An 18786-nucleotide genomic window follows, 5' to 3' on the forward strand; every position below is an offset into this window, starting at 1 on the left:
AAAGACCGCAAAAAAACCGGTTAACGTGAACCGGTCTTGACCGGTTTGGACCGGTCTTTTGTAGCCCCTTAAATACCCTTTAAAACGCACCCAAGAACGTACGATTTGGTAAAAAAACAAGAGAGATATGAATTAAAATGTAAATTACTTTTGGGAATAATAGATGTACCAGACTTATTTTATAGAAGCACCAATTCCTAACGGAATTTAACGTTCTTGGGCTCGTTTTGAAGCTATTAGAGATGTTAATAAATTTACCGATTCATAATTTTAAAATATTGGCCTAAAGACCGGTCATAAACCGGTTAAAACCGATGCAGACCGAAACCGGTCTATAGACCGCAAAAAACCGCGGTCTGCGGTCTTTTTGCGGTCCGGTCTGGTCTTTTGACTTCTGGGGAAAAGGCAGACCAGTTATGGTTACGGTTAGCGCCCCTGGGCATCAAAAAACCGGACCGAACCGGACTTTCAAACACTAGATATTATAAGCGAGAAAAACGAGTGAAGAAGTCTTTGACTCTCTGTCCGGGAATTGAACCCAGCTTTCGTGCAGTATTAATCAAGTAATGATGGAAAGCTCGACATCACTGACAGTGTGTGTACTGACTGACATACCATCAGCAAATCAGCATTTACCTTACATTACAATGTAAGGTGCTACAATGCGACCAATCAGCACTAATGTACTAGAATTCTAAGCCGACCTTATGTTGTCATCCACTGGTGTCAACAAATGTGGAATGTGGAGGAATAATATGTAAGGTTGTGCTAAGATTGGAAGGATATGGCAAACCTTCCACCATTTTGTTTGCCATGGAAGGTCACTCAATCATTGGTCCCCCACAGAAACTGCTCCCAGATATATAATCCTCAGACCAGCTCAAATGCGGTGAGGAATCAATTGGTATTAAGTATTTAAAAATAATAGACATGAAGTACATAAAGTAAGGAACAGCGTGGCCAATGAAATATTAATCTAAAAAGAATCGCACACGAATGCGAAGTTGGCCACTATCTGTTGAATAACACCCGACCTTAGAATTTCTGGTGAGAATTTAATTCGGTACACATTCAGCTTACCATCGTACACATCAGTTTCTCTCTTCAGTCACGCCATCCTTGTTTGAATACCGTGACGCTCCCTTCGTCATTCGAGGGTGATGGTGTGGGGCTGTCATCTGGTGCCCGCACTCGTTGCTGTAGCTGGGGTGGTGAGGTGAGGCACCCGTCCCCGTAGCTGGGATAGTGGTGCCATTGGTGGGTCATGGGCAGTGTGTGATCGTGCGTGCACTGTCATGGGCCAGTCATTTCCATGGGCAGTTTGGTGGGGTGGCGGTGAGGGCAGGACAGGCGCCCAGCCTTCGGACTCGGGTGAGCGACAAGGTGAGATAATCCTAAAGGGTCAGCGTCGAGGTGAGATAATCCTAAAGTATAAACAAAAGCAAGAAGAATGGGGTCTCGACTCACCAGGAGCATTCGCAGCCAACAAACACGTCCCACTGCATATATGCGCCTGAATACCTGTAATTGACAACATTCGACGCATGTAGAGCAAACTTGGCATGGAAAGAAGAACATACGGTATGGCCAACGACAGACCTAGTCTGTTGTAGTACCTAGTCTGTTGTGAATGCATAAGATGGCTGTGGATTCTCGCTTGAGAACCTACCTCAGCACCTCTCCAGTTTAACTTCCACAACTATGCTCCTCCATTCCCACATTGACGGCTCACCAAGAAAAGAGGGTGCTCCAAGCGTCCATTGTCATGAAGTAATGCAAAGTGAGCGAGTCGGCTCCAAGTCGCTGGGACGCACAGTTGGCACTGGGGATAGTTGTGCATGAGGGGAAAGTAATCACAGTGTAAGAATGAGGGGGTGGATGGGGGTAGAGAGGAAGGTACTTGATATAGTTTTCAATTGGACTTTGTCCTTATATGTATGATGTCACAGTTCGAACCATTAAAGCTCTGCTTGAACTCCGCTGGTCCAAGTGCCGGAGTTTGACGATAGTCACCGACGCTCTGTGAAGGTGGCAGCTTCCTGGGCTTGTAATCATGTTTCTCATCGAACACTAAGCTTCATATTGTATGCTGGTATGACTATACAATATGCAAAATAATTTAGCCTACCTTCCAATGTCATTACAAAAATGCCATTGACCTTGAATTTCTTCAACAAATTTGCACCAACGTTGGGAAGTGTCAAATAGTCCCAGTGTACATTCTATACTTTACTCTATTGTTAGGCTACATTGAAAGGTGATGCAAAACCTTGTAAGGTTTTGTGAAGCTTACAAAGACTACAAAGTGATCCAATGTTATTGTTGTTTTGCTGATGCACCAACAGAGATTGGTTAGACCTCGATTCTATCCTGGCTTGGAGTTTTGAGTACTTGAGTGACACCGTGACTCTCAGCTAACTGTAGCAGTGTGGCAGGCGTTGCCATGAAGCGCAATGGTTTATCTAAAAAAAACTATCAGTGCAGCATACACATACCAAAGAATAATAATAGTAATATGTGGAGCATGCATGCATGAATCTCCATCTGGAATTTGAACCTACTGTATGTGCTGAATAGTAGGGTGCACCAACCATGACGGCGGGTACAGTCGTTTGAACATGTGCTTTGTTTGCGCATGCGTCACATCTCAAGCTTCAACGTCCAACTTTTGTGTCCCTGGTTTCGTTTTCACTTCTGTGGAGGCTTCAGTGGAACAAAGGGCGGTTGAACTTGCTTTCTGGCAGTCCACTTGACCTTACCTGTGATTTAAGGGACACTAAGCACTCTCATTGAGACAACTTCCGCAATTTACGTTACTATGTACCTCCGTACTTGGGATGGTCTCCCATTATTCATGGGCTCCATTCAGGCTCCACAGATCACACGAAAAACGGTCGCACTGTGACTGGCATATTAGTCTTATATCTGGTGCAAAAGGATCGACTGTGCTGCTCGAAAAATGTGAGGCTGGTCATGAACTTGAAATTGCAACACGTGTCATTTTTTAGTGCATTATACTAGTTGAACAGGTCCCTGGTATGTTGGTCTGGCTTAAGCACGCCATTCATCCGTATTGACCTCTCTGCAAGCACCACCTGCAATATTCATCCCAGAGATGAGGGTGGTGTTTTATTCTGGAGAAGTGCGAGCATTGGGCCAGTCTCCCATGACAATTAATCAGGCATATTGCACTATCCTGCCGTTCTGTGATTTCAGAAGGGGTTCATTAAAAGCACAGTCCCTTTGTCCTCTTCGTTTCCCCTATTTCCTTGGTACCATACCCCGGAATGTCGAATCAGTTTACCGCAAATCCATTTTTGATGCCACTCCCCAATGAATCTATGCACTCCTGCTGACTGGAAATGGACCAAAGATGTAATATTTCCACTCTTTTACACAGGCCATAGGGTCCTTCAGTTTGGGGTGTTTGTCTGTTCAAATGAGCCCCATTAGGCATGACTCGAGGCCAGATTTCATCAGTACTCACTGCCATCAACCACTATGATTGGACTATCTTGGTGTTGAGCTCTGGAAGGCTCTGGATTGTCGCCAATGCACCATTGTTCGACATAACGAGACGGCGACAAAGGAAAGTGCAGTCAGGTGACAATGTCTGAGGCCACATCTGACAACACATGGGGGGTATGGCATTTATTCTGCACAAAAAATACACGCCCCCCAAATTGTAGTAAATGCCTGTATTAAAGTTGTTTGTAGATGTGCCGCCAAATAACAGCATGTGCCCCGCCAGATCAAAATTTTTTAAAATGACCTATTATACTATTTTGAATGCCAGAATTACATTTTAACAAGTGCCCCACACAATTTGGTGTTGTGGAGTGAGGTGCCCTGCCGAATGTCAAGGTGCCGCGTGCCAAATCAAGTTTGGACTTTGTCAAAATTTGACTGGGTCAACTATATTTTTGAGCTCAGGGGTAGGGCTGCGCACCGTGCCTGTCATAGACAGGTTGATGGATGGGTCTGACAGACAATTACCTGTTCCATTTGGGCTTGCTGAACACCTGTTTTTATCTGTCACATGATGGCCGTAATGGCCATCAGACGGGTCATTGACACATTCTGTGATTTTACCCACAATTAGCTGTATTATCTATTGACAATGTCTGAAGTGCTTCATTATTAAATTTTTGCATATCTCTATCACACTAAATGTCTCCAGGGGGGTTCAATTGCAGCTCAAATACAACCAGAATGGTGCTGACTCATCACAATTGAAACCCTGCAAAAGGTCTATTCACACCTCGAGCTCACGATTTGCTGTTTGAAGGTGCAAATCTTTATTATTCATGCTTATTACCTCTTCTTACATCTACCAGGTACCCAAAAACAAATGAAAAACTGTGAAAGGAGAATATACATTGAAAGGGTGGGCAAGCATCTGTACAACCCATTTATGGCTGTTTTTTGCCCACCCATTCCTGTTCTGGCTTTCGAGTTGCAAATTTACGCCCATTGATCGACAGCCGTCCCTGTCAAACGGACGGTGTGCAGCTCTACTCAGGGGGTGGGGGAAGAAGATTGAATGTACAAATTTAGTATCATTAGAATCATATTAGTGTCCTCTATCGATCTATTCATGTTACAAGTGTGATTTTTTGCATCAATCAATTGTCGTGTTGATTATTGATTCTGTGGCATCCTCTCCATGCCAGAATACTGGGAATGTCTGGCCCACTATCTTCTGCTTCAACACCTTCTCTCTTACTATGGCTATTTGATGGCTATCTGAGTCTTAAGGTCCAAGCACTTTGGGCAGATGCTTCAAAAGGCGAAGAGAAGTCTTCTGGAGCACAGGATGGCCATGTTGTCCAGCTTAAGAACACTTGCAACTGGAAGTGGGGCAACAGGGGTGGCCAAACTCCCCTCTATCCTCCTATGTTTCCGTATTCTAAGAAGAACCAAAACCCAGCCTCAATTAAGACATTGGAGCTCAAGAACTTCTCAACTACTGAACAAGCTATTACTCTAAACTTTGGTGCTGCAGCATTACAGGTGTTTTTTCTCTTGATTTCTTTGATAGACTAACTTACTTTTCTATCTCTAGATGGCTTATCTAACTCATTGCTCAGTACAGTTTTACAAGAAGGAACAATGGGAGACACCGGTCAGAGTGGTGCCTAAGAAAGTGAGTTTTTGCTTCTCTTCTTACTTCTCATCATGCTTACATCTCTCCACAGGAAAGGAAGTTTCATGTTGCACTTGGGATTGAGTTTCCAGACTATGTTCTTGCCTTCTTATCAAATGATCTCATCATTCAGGTATGCATTAGCCTCAGTCTTCCCTTTTATGTTCCTAATCTAAGCAAGCTTTGCAGCCTGTCTGGGCTTCTTCCTGTCTGAGCTTAGACAGCCTCCCCCTGATGTCTATAAGGACTATCACCACTTTCTACAGGGTGTTGCTAACTGGATTTGAGGGAGACACAATGTTTCAGCAAGATATACAAGACTTGCTATCAATGCAGTTCATGAAGAGGGTAAGGAGGTATTTTGTGGCATTGGCGTTTATACATCCAGTGAGCTCTTCTTTGTGGCTGGTATGTTCATTTTCAAGTCAATTGTTTCCTATGCTAAAACAATCATGAATCACTAGGTCTGTCACCTTTTCTGTGTGAGTTCGAGGTTTGATTGCCCTTCACATACCACGCGTCTATGTGAGGCATTTTGGAATCATGCTGAAGTGACACACAAGGAAGTCCTGTAAGCATATTGAGACCTGTATCAGCGACCCAATCTTGATTTTTTGTTACAGAAAACAGCTTCTGGGATAGTGTTTGGAAGTCCGGTCTCATGACTGGAAAAAGACTGTAACCAGACCAGACCAAGACCGCAAAAGACCGGACCTGCAGTTCGGTCTTTTTACTTTTGAGATGTAAGACCGCAAAAAGGCTGGTTAACATGGACCGGTCTTTTGTAGCCCCTTAAATACCCTTTAAAACGCACCCAAGAACATACAATTTGGTCAAAAAACGAGAGAGATATGAATTAAAATGTAAATTACTTTTGGCAATAATAGATGTACCAGACTTATTTTATAGAAGCACCAATTCCTAATGGAATTTAACGTTCTTGGACTCGTCTTGAAGCTAATAGAGATGTTAATAAGTTTACCAATTCATAATCTTAAAATATTGGCCTAAAGACCGGTCATAAACCGGTTAAAACCGATGCAGACCGAAACTGGTCTATAGACTGCAAAAAACCGCAGTCTGTGGTCTTTTTGTGGTCCAGTTAGTGTTTAAAAGTCCGGTTAGGTTAGGTTATTGGGTGCCCAGGGGCTCTAACCAAGACTGAGACCAGTTAGGGTTCGTTCCCAGACCCAAAATAACCTAACTGGACCGAAGATAACTGACCAAAACTGGTTAGTCACAGTTACTAACCAGTTAGGACAGAAAAAATAGAAAATCGATTAAAACAGCATATATTTCTCATATTTCTTGCACTAAACATTATTACCATGCATCATAGCTTTAAAACAAGCCCAAGAACACTAAATTTGGTGAAGAATTGACAATTTTATGATAATATTCTTGAAAGTCTACTCTTTTCACCAATATTTTAGAGATTTGACCATAACTCTATCAGATTTTTATCGTTTCTCATGCTTTTAGATGCGTTTAGAAGGGGTATAATAGGGTCGGTTTTAACCGGTCATAACCGGTTTTTTAACAGTTACTTAACTGCAAAATAACCGGTTATTTCATTTCCAGAATTGACTAATCACTAATCACAGTCCAAGGGGGTGGCGGAACGTGGATCCCGAACACTGGCTGGGAGGGGGGGGGGGTCCCACCAAAGGCCAAAAAACAATAATAGTGACCTGATTGATTTTTGTTGCAAATTGAGCCCAAGCATCAGCCAATCATCTGTTCTTCATTCTTGAATGTGACGTACCACATTAGTGTGTCATACCTCATACTACTCCCGACTCCACCTTCAATGCCCTTGCATACTCCTATACACCATCAATGTTTCAACGATGATGCCAGCCAGGTAATTCTGATGTCTGCAATTGTGAAGAGAGTGTAGGCCGTCAGAATGCCCATTGAGGCCAGTGACTCAACATGTGGATGATGAGGCAGGGAGCAAGGGCACCTTTTTTCTCATTAAGTACTCGCCGCATCCAGGCTGAATTTGAGGCTCCAAACAAGCTTCTGAAGCTTGTTTCAAGGCCAAATTGAGGCTCTTGATGGTGAAAGCATTGACAAAAAAACCTCTTGATATGCCATGAATGAATTTTCTATGTGACAATTTCGCAAGTAAATACACTGTTAACAGTCTGGGAAACTCACTGTGTTTGCTCAGGTATGTTCCTCTGTGAAAACCAGAGTATCTTCATTGTTATTTGAAAGTCACGGCCCAGGTTTGTGAGTTCTTGGTTTAGGTACGGACGGTGCAGGATTTTTGAAAATGCAGGACCATGGGACAAAATAACATTTAATAAAACATGGGAACTTAGAAAACATACCTTATATAGTAAGAGGGGGAGGGGGGGGAGGTCAGCCAAATCCACAAGAAAAAAATAGGGAGTGTTGGTACATTTTCCATGTTCCACCACCCCCTTGCCGCGGTCTGGTCTGGTCTCAGTTATTTTCCAGTTAATTAACCGGACCTTCAAGCACTAGGTCTGGTCTGGTCTTTTGACTTCTGGGGAAAAGGCAGACCAGTTACGGTTATGGTTAATGCCCCTGGGCATCAAAAAACTGGACCGAACCAGACTTTCAAACACTATTCTGTGACCTGCCATCATCAATGGTGTTCTTGCTCCAGATGAGACCCAGTGTCTCAGGTATAAGGGGTGGCTCCATGTCTATGGAAAGAACAAGACCCGAATACCAGTGCAAATGGAGGTATTACTTGATGAGTACAAGGTTAATTTCTCTCAGCACTCTTTTTCTCCTTATCTCCATTGTTCTATTAGGATGTTCTTCATCACCATCAAGATGTGGTGTGGTCTAGAGATGAGGTCATACTCTACAACGTCTTTGAACCCACCTTCATCAAGGGGGCTCTCCAGGCTAGTGTTTGAAAGTCCGGTTCGGTCCGGTTTTTTGATGCCCAGGGGCGCTAACCGTAACCGTAACCGGTCTGCCTTTTCCCCAGAAGTCAAAAGACCAGACTGGACCGCAAAAAGACCGCAGACCGCGGTTTTTTGCGGTCTATAGACCGGTTTCGGTCTGCATCGGTTTTAACTGGTTTATGACCGGTCTTTAGGCCAATATTTTAAAATTATGAATCGGTAAATTTATTAACATCTCTAATAGCTTCAAAACGAGCCCAAGAACGTTAAATTCCGTTAGGAATTGGTGCTTCTATAAAATAAGTCTGGTACATCTATTATTCCCAAAAGTAATTTACATTTTAATTCATATCTCTCTTGTTTTTTTACCAAATCGTACGTTCTTGGGTGCGTTTTAAAGGGTATTTAAGGGGCTACAAAAGACCGGTCCAAACCGGTCAAGACCGGTTCACGTTAACCGGTTTTTTTGCGGTCTTTACATTTCAAAAATAAAAGACCGTAACCGCAGGTCCGGTCTTTTGCGGTCTTGGTCCGGTCTGGTTACGGTCTTTTTCCAGTCACAAGACCGGACTTCCAAACACTACTTCAGGCAGACACCCAGAAGGGAGTATCACTCCACCACTTGATCTTTGGTTCTGAATGGAGCAACTTGGAGCTTGGGACGGCACTACTCAAGAATCAGGATCCATTAACTCAGGTATACACTGATTTAGGTAAGCTTGCTTTCCACAACACCCTCTCTCTCCTAATATCTCTACTCTCAGTCAGTAACCTATAGCTACTTTTATTCAATATATAGTTTGCTTTCTCTGTAACTTTTGGCTGAATCTTAAGAACAGAATTGCACTTCAAAGCACTCTGGATTGAACCAACAATCCATGCACCACAAAAGATCACACTTGTGACAATGTGACAACCCAGAGAATGGACTGTTTGCCTTTGTTTGCCTGGCCCTTCCAACATCGTTCAGAAGTCTCTTGCTGCAATGAAATATTTACACTACCACCGGTGCTTCTCTAATATACATAGATCAATAGAGGACATTAATATGATTCTAACAATACCAAATTTGTACATTCAATCTTCTTCCCCCACCCCCTGAGCTTGAAAATATAGTTGACCCAGCCAAATTTTGACAAAGTCCAAACTTAATTTGGCGTGCAGCACCTTGACATTTATGGCAGTCCGTTTGGGTAAGTATTCCCAGACTTCATGTGTCAGCATGCAAAAATGTACGTTGTGCACAAAACTATTTGTAGTGTTGCGCAAAAGTAATGTCACTGCAAGGAATCATTAGTAGGCAATAGCGCGGGTAAACCAATGGGTACCCAGCTGCCAACCTGTACCCTGACCCGGCGGGGTATGTACCTGACAAGCCACGGGTATGTTTACTATGGGTACTGCAGGTTAAATGCGGGTATGGGTACCCACACGGGTCTGTACTTGAATATTATGTACAAAGCTAAACGACAAATGTAACTAACTATATCTTGCCATGGTGCATCTTACTAAGTACGTCTCCAAGCCTTTCTAATTCAACCTTAGCCTGTACTTCATCGAGGACAGTGACAGCCTCCACATCTGAATCCTTAACCAGTCCAGCAAGGCTCCAAGAACCAAGGCAGAGAAGAGCGCGTGTAGACTGCGTAGAGAGGCGGCTTCAGGTGTGAGAGAGAATCAGGCACCCGCAGCTGAAAAGACGTTCGACATCAGTTGACGTGGCTGAATAGTAGTTATAGAATTAGCAATGAAAGAGATCATATGATAGTATTCAGACATACCTGGTATAGACAAATAATCGAGTGCCATACGATGAAGTCGAGGAAATGTTCGTCAATTTTCATACCACCAACGAAGCGGCAAGTGAGCAGTGGTTTCAGGAGGGGTGCTAAGATAGAGCCAAAGTTCGTCGAGCAACACCTTGGTCTTAGACGGCTTCTTGAGGGTGGAAGATTATTGAATATGTTCTTAGATTTCTGTAGTAGACGGTGAGAGAACGAAGGGAAATGAGATGAAAGTTGAGACACACCTTTTCAGGTTCCATGATAGACTTGTTGTCTTCCTCCTTGGACTCGTCTTCGCAGTCGGAATTGTGCACGTTCATGTAGGAACGTTCAAACTCGTCTGGAACCAGAGCCTTGGCTGTGTTGATCCAGTCCAACGTCCACCCCACTTGCCGAAAGTACTTGAGCTTGTGTTTGGGGTGAAGAACTGCAAGTGAACGATTGGTTAGACAGGTAATATTTGATCAATTTGGAATGCTTACCCATGGCGATACAATAAACTTCAGCGTTGTCCGTTAAAGAGTAATACTTGTTGAGGGTCTTCTTTGCAAGACAAAGGCCATAACGGATTGCAGGGTGAGTGTTGCTGTCAGGTTTCATGGCATTCGTGAATGTCGTGTTGATATGGTCGATGGCCAGGATGACAGTGGCTAAGTTCAGAGTGCCACGTGAAAAGTATTCTGTACAATCCTTGAGAATCTGCAAACGAAAGTCGCGTGACTGTGAGACTGAGCCACGCAAGCAAATAACGAGTCTACCTGTAATGTGTCTTTGAGCTCCACTGCGATCTGCCACTCAGTATCTGTTAGTTCATACTTCCGGAGGTCATTCTTGAGGTCTGAGGTAACATATTCAACGACTTGTGGCTACCACTTTTATGATAAAACTAAGGCAGTTGCCTACAGTGCTGTGTGTAAAATGCCATGGTTTTTTATGAAAAATCTCATATAAGGCTGGCAATTTGTCATTCTCATAATGCCTTGGATTTCTTTCATAACCCATAGCAAAGCATGGTGTAGGCAATTTCATTAGATATCAACCCTCTTTCATTGTCAATTTCATATCTTTGCAATGCATTTTTCATTTCTAATAGCCTGCATTCTCATTGCCTTTCATTTGAAATCCAGTGCGCTTTCATTGTATATTTCATTAGGTATTCTGTGCACTTTCATTTTCATTTCATTCTTGATGTCATTGCAATTTTTCATTACCATTTCTTAGAATTCTCATTAGGATATTTCATTGGGTCCTCTGGTGCTTTCATTACCAAAAACAATGATCATATCACATGGGTTGTTTGGGTTTGGGATGGTGATCACATGACCAATTTCCCAAAATAGTCAAAAAATGAAAGTTGTAGCCCTTTACCATAGCTTCCAGAATCTGTTTGAATTATGTTCTGAAGTGCTTCCATTATGGAGATATGAGGTAAAAGAATTTTCTCACTGCCGGGTTTTTTCAACCTTTTTGCATTTTTCTTCATGAAGACAGCACCAAACAATATGATTTCAACAGATTTAGAAACCTAAGAGAAGAGGCTGCAATTATTATATTGTGGGAAAAATAACCAAAAAAGGAAGTTGCATACCCTAAAAGGGAAATTGACACTGATAGACTGCCAAGGATTAATGATGGACCAGATATAGACTACAAAGTTTACTACCATGACTATAAAATAATACAAAAAAAGTCAGACACTACATATTTTACTGATAGACTAACTATTGTCCACTTTCAAGACCACAAAGGTTTGTAGTGTCCACTTTTTAAGACTACAAAAGTTTGTAATATCTGCTTTTTCAGACTACAAAGGTTTGTAGTGTCCACTTTTTAGGACTACAAACATTTGTAATGTCTGCTTTTTTGGAATACAAAGGCTTGTAGTGTCTGCTTTTTAAGACCTCTGAGGTTTGTAGTATCTGTTTTTCAGACTACAAAGGTTTGTAGTGTCCGCTTTTTAGGACTACAAAAGTTTGTAGTGTCTGCTTTTTCAGACTACAAAGGTTTGTAATGTCTGCTTTTTCTGCTTTTCAAGACTACAAAAGTTTGTAGTGTCCACTTTTTAAGACTACAAAGTTTTGTAGTGTCCGCTTTTTAGGACTACAAAAGTTTGTAATGTCCACTTTTTCAAACTACAAGGGTTTGTAGTCTGCTCTTCTGACATTTAGTTTGTACTGGCCTTGACTCTGTACAGTATATGATGGGGACATGACTGAAGGGTTGATATGAGTCAACCTTTTGCCATTGTTGCAACATTTGCATGCCTCATGGTTGTCTTTCATATTGAAGAGACCTATATCATCTTTTCAGACAAACCACCATCCTATCTCTGACCTTGGCTAAACTTCTGTTCATATCAGTAGCCACTGATCTCTGTCTGCCCATACTAGATGATTCCCATTCATCAGTCTTTTTCTGTCAGGAAGGGTGTCTAATGATGGTCAACCTTGACATGATTTCTTTGGAAGGCTATAACACTGAACACCAATCTCACATAATGACAGGAAAGATTCACCAGATTCTATGTAGGTTTGTTTCACTTGAATCCTGAATGAGTGTTGAAAAGGAGAGAAGAAGAGATTTAGTACCATTCAAAGCCTTTCAGGCAAGACTGATTAAGAAGACAGGGACAAACTAGTAACAGAGAAATATTCAGGATGGATACACAGAGACCATTGGCTACTGATGGGAATAGAAGTTTGATTGAGGTCAGACATAGGACAATGGTTTATTTGAAATGATAGTATAGGTCTCCTCAATGTAAAAGACAACCATGGGGCATGCAGATGGTGCACAATGGCAAAAGGTTGACTCATATCAATTCTTCAGTCATGTCCCCATGAACATATACATAGTCAAGGCCAGTACAATTTAACTAAATGTCAGGAGAGCAGACTACAAACTTTTGTAGTCTGAAAAAGCAGACACTACAAACCTTTGTAGTCTTAAAAAGTTGACATTACAAATATTTGTAGTCCTAAAAAGCGGACACTACAAACCTTTGTACTCTTAAAAAGTGGACATTACAAACCTTTGTAGTCTGAAAAAGCAGATATTACAAACTTTTGTAGTCTTAAAAGTGGACACTACAAACTTTGGTGGTCTTAAAAAGTGGACACTACAAACCTTTGTAGTCTTGAAAGTGGACAATAGTTAGTCTATCAGTAAAATATGTAGTGTCTGACTTTTTTTGTATTATTTTATAGTCATGGTAGTAAACTTTGTAGTCTATATCTGGTCCATCATTAATCCTTGGCAGTCTATCAGTGTCAATTTCCCTTTTAGGGTATGCAACTTCCTTTTTTGGTTATTTTTCCCACAATATAATAATTGCAGCCTCTTCTCTTAGGTTTCTAAATCTGTTGAAATCATATTGTTTGGTGCTGTCTTCATGAAGAAAAATGCAAAAAGGTTGAAAAAACCCGGCAGTGAGAAAATTCTTTTACCTCATATCTCCATAATGGAAGCACTTCAGAACATAATTCAAACAGATTCTGGAAGCTATGGTAAAGGGCTACAACTTTCATTTTTTGACTATTTTGGGAAATTGGTCATGTGATCACCATCCCAAACCCAAACAACCCATGTGATATGATCATTGTTTTTGGTAATGAAAGCACCAGAGGACCCAATGAAATATCCTAATGAGAATTCTAAGAAATGGTAATGAAAAATTGCAATGACATCAAGAATGAAATGAAAATGAAAGTGCACAGAATACCTAATGAAATATACAATGAAAGCGCACTGGATTTCAAATGAAAGGCAATGAGAATGCAGGCTATTAGAAATGAAAAATGCATTGCAAAGATATGAAATTGACAATGAAAGAGGGTTGATATCTAATGAAATTGCCTACACCATGCTTTGCTATGGGTTATGAAAGAAATCCAAGGCATTATGAGAATGACAAATTGCCAGCCTTATATGAGATTTTCATAAAAAACCATGGCATTTTACACACAGCACTGTAGGCAACTGCCTTAGTTTTATCATAACTAGTGGTTCCCACTAGTGATTCAACTGCCTTCCTATATTCAACTGCAAAGTTCAGCATGTCATAGGTGGAATTCCAACGTGTCGCCACATCTCGTGGCATGATCTGAACGGCAAGCTTCAAGTCTTGAAGACACGACTTCCATGCTGGGAGGAGGAGGGTGGTTGAGTTAACGAGAGCAAAGGCCAGTTTATGAAGCTTTACACATTGTTAGTAAAGGTACGTCTCTATCAATAAATTAAGTACCTTGACGAGGACACAACTGACGGGACGTATATTTGCAGCCAGAATCTGTCGCTCCTCATTGGTCATTTCATTTGCGACCTTGTCAATCCATTCTTCAAGCTCGTTCACGTCGTCATCGGTTAAATCGTCGTTGTCCTCAGTTTTGGCCATCATCTCATCTGCCATAGTGAGCTCTTCGTCGTCAATGCTTGCTGCCAAATCTAACAACTCCATCTCTTCAGCAGATAATTCCTCATTTGAATCGTTCCCCTCATCACCTTGTTTCTTTACATCAAACTGCTTCAACAGGGCCTTGCCGGTCAGGCTAAGGATGTGATTGAAGCAATGTGTGCGGTTGACATTTGAGTAAGCTGCTACTTCCCTTTCAAGATACTTGCTCATCTTATCCATGTTGCTAGCATTGTCCACAGTCAATCCAAGCATCTATGTGTACTGTCATGTCAGTCGATGGTAAGTGATCTGTGTTTGACTATTACCTTGTGCTGAATACCGAAATCTTCTAGGATCTCACCAAATGCGATAGTCATATTCATTCTGGAGTGTGACTATACAGTATTTAGTGAGAATGGAAAACGACACTCAAACTATCTCCTAACCATGGGCAGCTCGACGACATCGAGGACAATAGAAATCAGCGAGCCTCGAACCTCAAGATGTGCCGTGACAGCAACATAGGCATAGTGGTTGGGCGAGGTCCATGCATCTGTCACGAAGCTTATCTGGCTGGTGTATTCCTATTTTCCCGGTGAGTCATTCTTTGTTCACTTTGGTCTTGTCACTGACACTTACTTGAAGCATTTGTCTGATACAAGCATGTGTTCGCGGAAAAACAATATGTACGTCTCTCAATACAGTTGAAGCTGATGGGAGATAGTAATCCGGTCACCCTGTCTTCATCAGCGAGAGAAAACCTCGGTCCTCGACAATTTTGAAGGGGCGAACACTTTCTGACACCCATCGAATGATTTCAGCTCTACAAATCATGGTCAGGCAAGATATAAAGCAAGCTAAGTCAATTTTACTTACTTTGTTTCCGTTTTCGTATGTTGACGATGCCTGTAGGTGACTTTACCCTTGCCTTTCCAGTCGAACGTGGCTGTGATAGTCCCCGATGTTGTTAAAGGTTTGACGACGCTCTCACAAGCATCATTTGCATGTTGACAATCTTTTGCAGCCTCATATGCCACATCGCCCCAGCAAGATTTGACGTGTTTGATGAGGTTACCGGTGGATGAGCAGTCATGGCTGTCGAGGAAGTGCCAACACTTGTACACACAAGACTTTGCAGCACACTTGAAGATGTGTGCCCGCCACCCACTGACATACACAATTTCTGGGATGGGGTGGTAGAATGCATATGCCGGAGAGGTCCACTGTTTCATCATACAGTCTAAGCCAAGGTAAGGTTCAATTCTAATAGGTTAAAAGAAAAAACGTACTGACTTCAGCTTCCTCATCTTCAGAAGCATCCTCCAAAGTTTCGTCGTTGTCATCGACCTCAATCACGCTCACCTTCAGAGTTACTTTTTTGGGGGCAGGGACCTGAACTGGCTGTGAGATTGTGGATGAAAGAAGGTATGCTCATGTACCTCATCGTCGTCAACCTCAATGACATTTGCCCTTGAAGTTGCAGAGGTTTGTTCACATAACTTGGTCCCTGAGACACACAGCTTCTTTTTCGGGCTTAGAACCTCTGTGGCCTTACGCTTTAGGATCGCCAATCTAGATTTTGCCTTGTTGGCAAGGGATGCTATCGTCTTTGTGCTTGATTTGCTTTTGGCGGACTTGGTAGATTGGCCATCGTCTTTCGACTTTGCCATTGTGGTAGAGTATGAGGTGATGATTTTTTTTTTTGGATTGTATATATATAAGCTGCCACGTGATGTTAAACTGTACAGCTGATTGAATATTTGAACTGCCGCACTAGACTCCTACTGCCAAAATTAGGAGTCCGGGTACTCCGGGTATTGCTTCCCGGAATGTCCAACCCATACCCTGACCCTGTGATACCCCAACCCCTAACCCCGGCAGGTTACCCCAACCCATGCCATCGCCTAATCATTAGTATACTTGCGCAGGATTAAGTTCAGTGCGCGCAAATGTTGATTGTGCACGGAAAAGTTGATATGTGTGCGCAAAATTATATTTGGTTGTGTGGAAACTTTAACTATGTGTGCCAAAACTTATTGACAAATTTATGTGGTGCCCATAAATATTATCAAGTGCCGCAAAAACTCTTATATGTGCGCAGAAATTATTGGTTCCCTTGCGCGGATTTTTAGGTTCCTACCATTTTAGGAATGCCGTGGTGCCATGATTAGGTAATTGATCTATTGTTGGCAGCCTCAGCGGAGTTTGAAATAAATTAACATGTAGCATCCCTTCAAATATTGTTACATCCCAATTTGCCATGGGTTATCTGGCTGCTGGTCACGATATTTGATGAACATTACATATGCTGTTCAAATTGCACAAAAAATAAAATGTGTGTATTATAACTTGCCCCGCATGTATATTACTGTAATCATTCGTGTTTGAATCCAAAGTTGTGTGTGCGCGTGTTTTACATTTGCCCCTGTGTATTTCGACTTTTTGAGAGCATGTGACCCTTCTGTCCAATGAAAACCCCCCCTCCACTGACCGAGGCATCACTCACTAAGGTAAAAAAGGTTACAAACTACAAGGGTATAGACATAGCAGTAGTGTTTAAAAGTCTGGTCTGGTCTGGTCTTTTGACGCCCAGGGGCTTTAACCGCAACCACAACCGCAACCGGTCTACCCTTTTCCCAGAAGTCAAAAAGACCGGACTGGACCGCAAAAGACCACAGTCTGTGGTCTTTTTGCGGTCATTAGACCGGTTTCGGTCTGCATCAGTTCTAACCGGTCTATGACCGGTCTGTAGGCTAATATTTTAAAATTATGAATCGGTAAATTTATTAACATGTCTACTGGCTTTAAAACGAGCCCAAGAACGTTAAATTCGGTTAGGAATTGGTGTTTCTATAAAATAAATCTGGTACATCTACTATTTCCAAAAATATTTTACAATTTAATTCATATCTCTCTCGATTCTTTACCAAATTGTATGTTCTTGGGTGCGTTTTAAAGGGTATTTAAGGGGCTACAAAAGACCGGTTCACGTTAACCGGTTTTTTTGCGGTCTTTACATCTCAAAAATAAAAGACCATAACCACAGGTCCAGTCTTTTGCAGTCTTGGTCCGGTCTGGTTACAGTTTTTTTCCAGTCATGAGACTGGACTTCTAAACACTACATAGCAGTGTACTGATGAAGTTTTAGAGGCACAGAATGTGCTGTTGTCACTGCCTCTGGCATTGACACTCTTGCTGCCTCTAGTGGGCAATGCTGGTAAACAAAGCCAAACTCTGGGATGTCAAGGCATGCACATTAAATATGTCACCTCATAGACTGGGGCGTCACTCACTAAGGTACAGCATTACCAGGAATTGTAAAGTGAGTTATCTTTGAGTGTCTGGGGAAAAAATCAGAGGCACAGGACTTTTCCATGTCAAAACAACTATTGGTGTTGATTGGGTGCTGACATTCTGAGTTGTCCAACTTGAAGGTTCACACAAAAGATTTAATAAAAGAGTGTTTATTAGTGGTGCATTCTAATTTATGTGAAAGGAAAGGTGAAAGTAGTATATGTGGAAGGATCAATGCAAAGGAACAAGTGTATGAGGTGGGGCAATACTGAACTGACTAGAAATTGAGTGGGTGAAAGCCCATTTGCAAATAGGGATTCCCAAGAGATGGATCAATCTCAAAAGAAGGCAAAGAGATCACTGGCTTTGAGGGCCAGGGAGGTGGTGTAGATTCAAGGGAAAATTCTCCAGGCAGCATATCCCAAACAGAGGGGGGTGGTGTGGTGTCTTCTTAGTGTTTAAAGGTTCAGTTCAGTCCGGTTTTTTGCCCCGAAAACGCGCAACCGTGGACCGCAACCGGTCCAGGACCGACCCAGATATTGAGGGAACCGAACCGAACCACCTAGGACCGGTCTTTTGCGGTCCATGATACCGGTTCAGACCGATCCAGACCGGTTTTTTTGTGTATAATTTATTATACCAATATAAACCATTTGTATCTCAACCATTATTACTCTGAAAAATGAACTGGTTATATAAAATAGTAAGGCATATAAATACCCGTCATTCTGCCAATTTTCAAGAGATTTAATGAAGATTTGACATAGTTATGACTGAAACCGAATTGCATCTCATAGAGACTCGGGTAAAATATGGATTTGGTTATATCTTTCTCAATTCTTAACCGTTTTTGATGAAACAAAAACCCAATAAAAGGCAATAAACGTGGTTACAAGGCTATGCAACGCACGTGACCGTTTAACCGGTTGCAACCGATTAAAACCGGTCTTTGAACGGTTTTAAAAGATTTTCGAAATGAGGCAACCGGCAACCGGACCAACCCCAAATTGGGGCAACTGCAACCGAAAAAAAGACCGGACCATGGTCTGGTTCAGTTCGGTCCACCGGTTTTTTGCGGTCCTATGGACTGAACCTTTAAACACTATGTCTTCTTCAACTTCATTGGTCAGGTCAATTGTGGCTTGAGCATGGCTGGAACTGGAGGATGACACATCTACAATCTATAATAAATCCAGTGTTTTTAAATGTGTAAAGCAACTCACAGTTGACAGGATGTCTGAGTCCTCTTTGATATGATCTGGGACTTTGTTGATTGAG

At 42.0% G+C, this 18786-nt stretch overlaps 4 protein-coding genes across 4 annotated transcripts; 2 read left to right on the forward strand and 2 right to left on the reverse strand.

The window, feature by feature from the left end:
• Positions 1-1104: 1104 nt before the first annotated feature.
• LACBIDRAFT_327682 (uncharacterized protein) lies at positions 1105-2594 on the reverse strand (the record flags this gene model as incomplete). The annotated part of the gene is made up of 9 exons (XM_001881656.1): positions 1105-1290; positions 1468-1521; positions 1581-1599; positions 1733-1928; positions 1957-2070; positions 2129-2222; positions 2294-2298; positions 2420-2462; positions 2496-2594. 9 exons carry the CDS (start codon positions 2592-2594, stop codon positions 1105-1107), a joined length of 810 nt encoding a protein of 269 aa, XP_001881691.1.
• A 2089-nt stretch (positions 2595-4683) lies between these two features.
• Positions 4684-5788, forward strand: LACBIDRAFT_298226 (uncharacterized protein; the record flags this gene model as incomplete). Its single annotated transcript, XM_001881488.1, has 6 exons — positions 4684-5013; positions 5066-5146; positions 5199-5279; positions 5336-5554; positions 5611-5717; positions 5770-5788. The coding sequence occupies 6 exons, from the start codon at positions 4684-4686 to the stop codon at positions 5786-5788; spliced, it is 837 nt and encodes a 278-aa protein (XP_001881523.1).
• A 1981-nt stretch (positions 5789-7769) lies between these two features.
• Positions 7770-8376, forward strand: LACBIDRAFT_298227 (uncharacterized protein; the record flags this gene model as incomplete). Its single annotated transcript, XM_001881489.1, has 2 exons — positions 7770-7888; positions 7939-8376. 2 exons carry the CDS (start codon positions 7770-7772, stop codon positions 8180-8182), a joined length of 363 nt encoding a protein of 120 aa, XP_001881524.1. The 3' UTR covers positions 8183-8376.
• A 738-nt stretch (positions 8377-9114) lies between these two features.
• LACBIDRAFT_327684 (uncharacterized protein) lies at positions 9115-10746 on the reverse strand (the record flags this gene model as incomplete). The annotated part of the gene is made up of 8 exons (XM_001881657.1): positions 9115-9317; positions 9469-9479; positions 9522-9679; positions 9819-10013; positions 10067-10248; positions 10304-10520; positions 10580-10659; positions 10725-10746. The coding sequence occupies 8 exons, from the start codon at positions 10744-10746 to the stop codon at positions 9115-9117; spliced, it is 1068 nt and encodes a 355-aa protein (XP_001881692.1).
• Positions 10747-18786: the final 8040 nt, after the last annotated feature.

This window comes from Laccaria bicolor, genomic scaffold, assembly GCF_000143565.1.
Source record: "Laccaria bicolor S238N-H82 LACBIscaffold_13 genomic scaffold, whole genome shotgun sequence".
NCBI lineage: Eukaryota > Fungi > Basidiomycota > Agaricomycetes > Agaricales > Hydnangiaceae > Laccaria > Laccaria bicolor.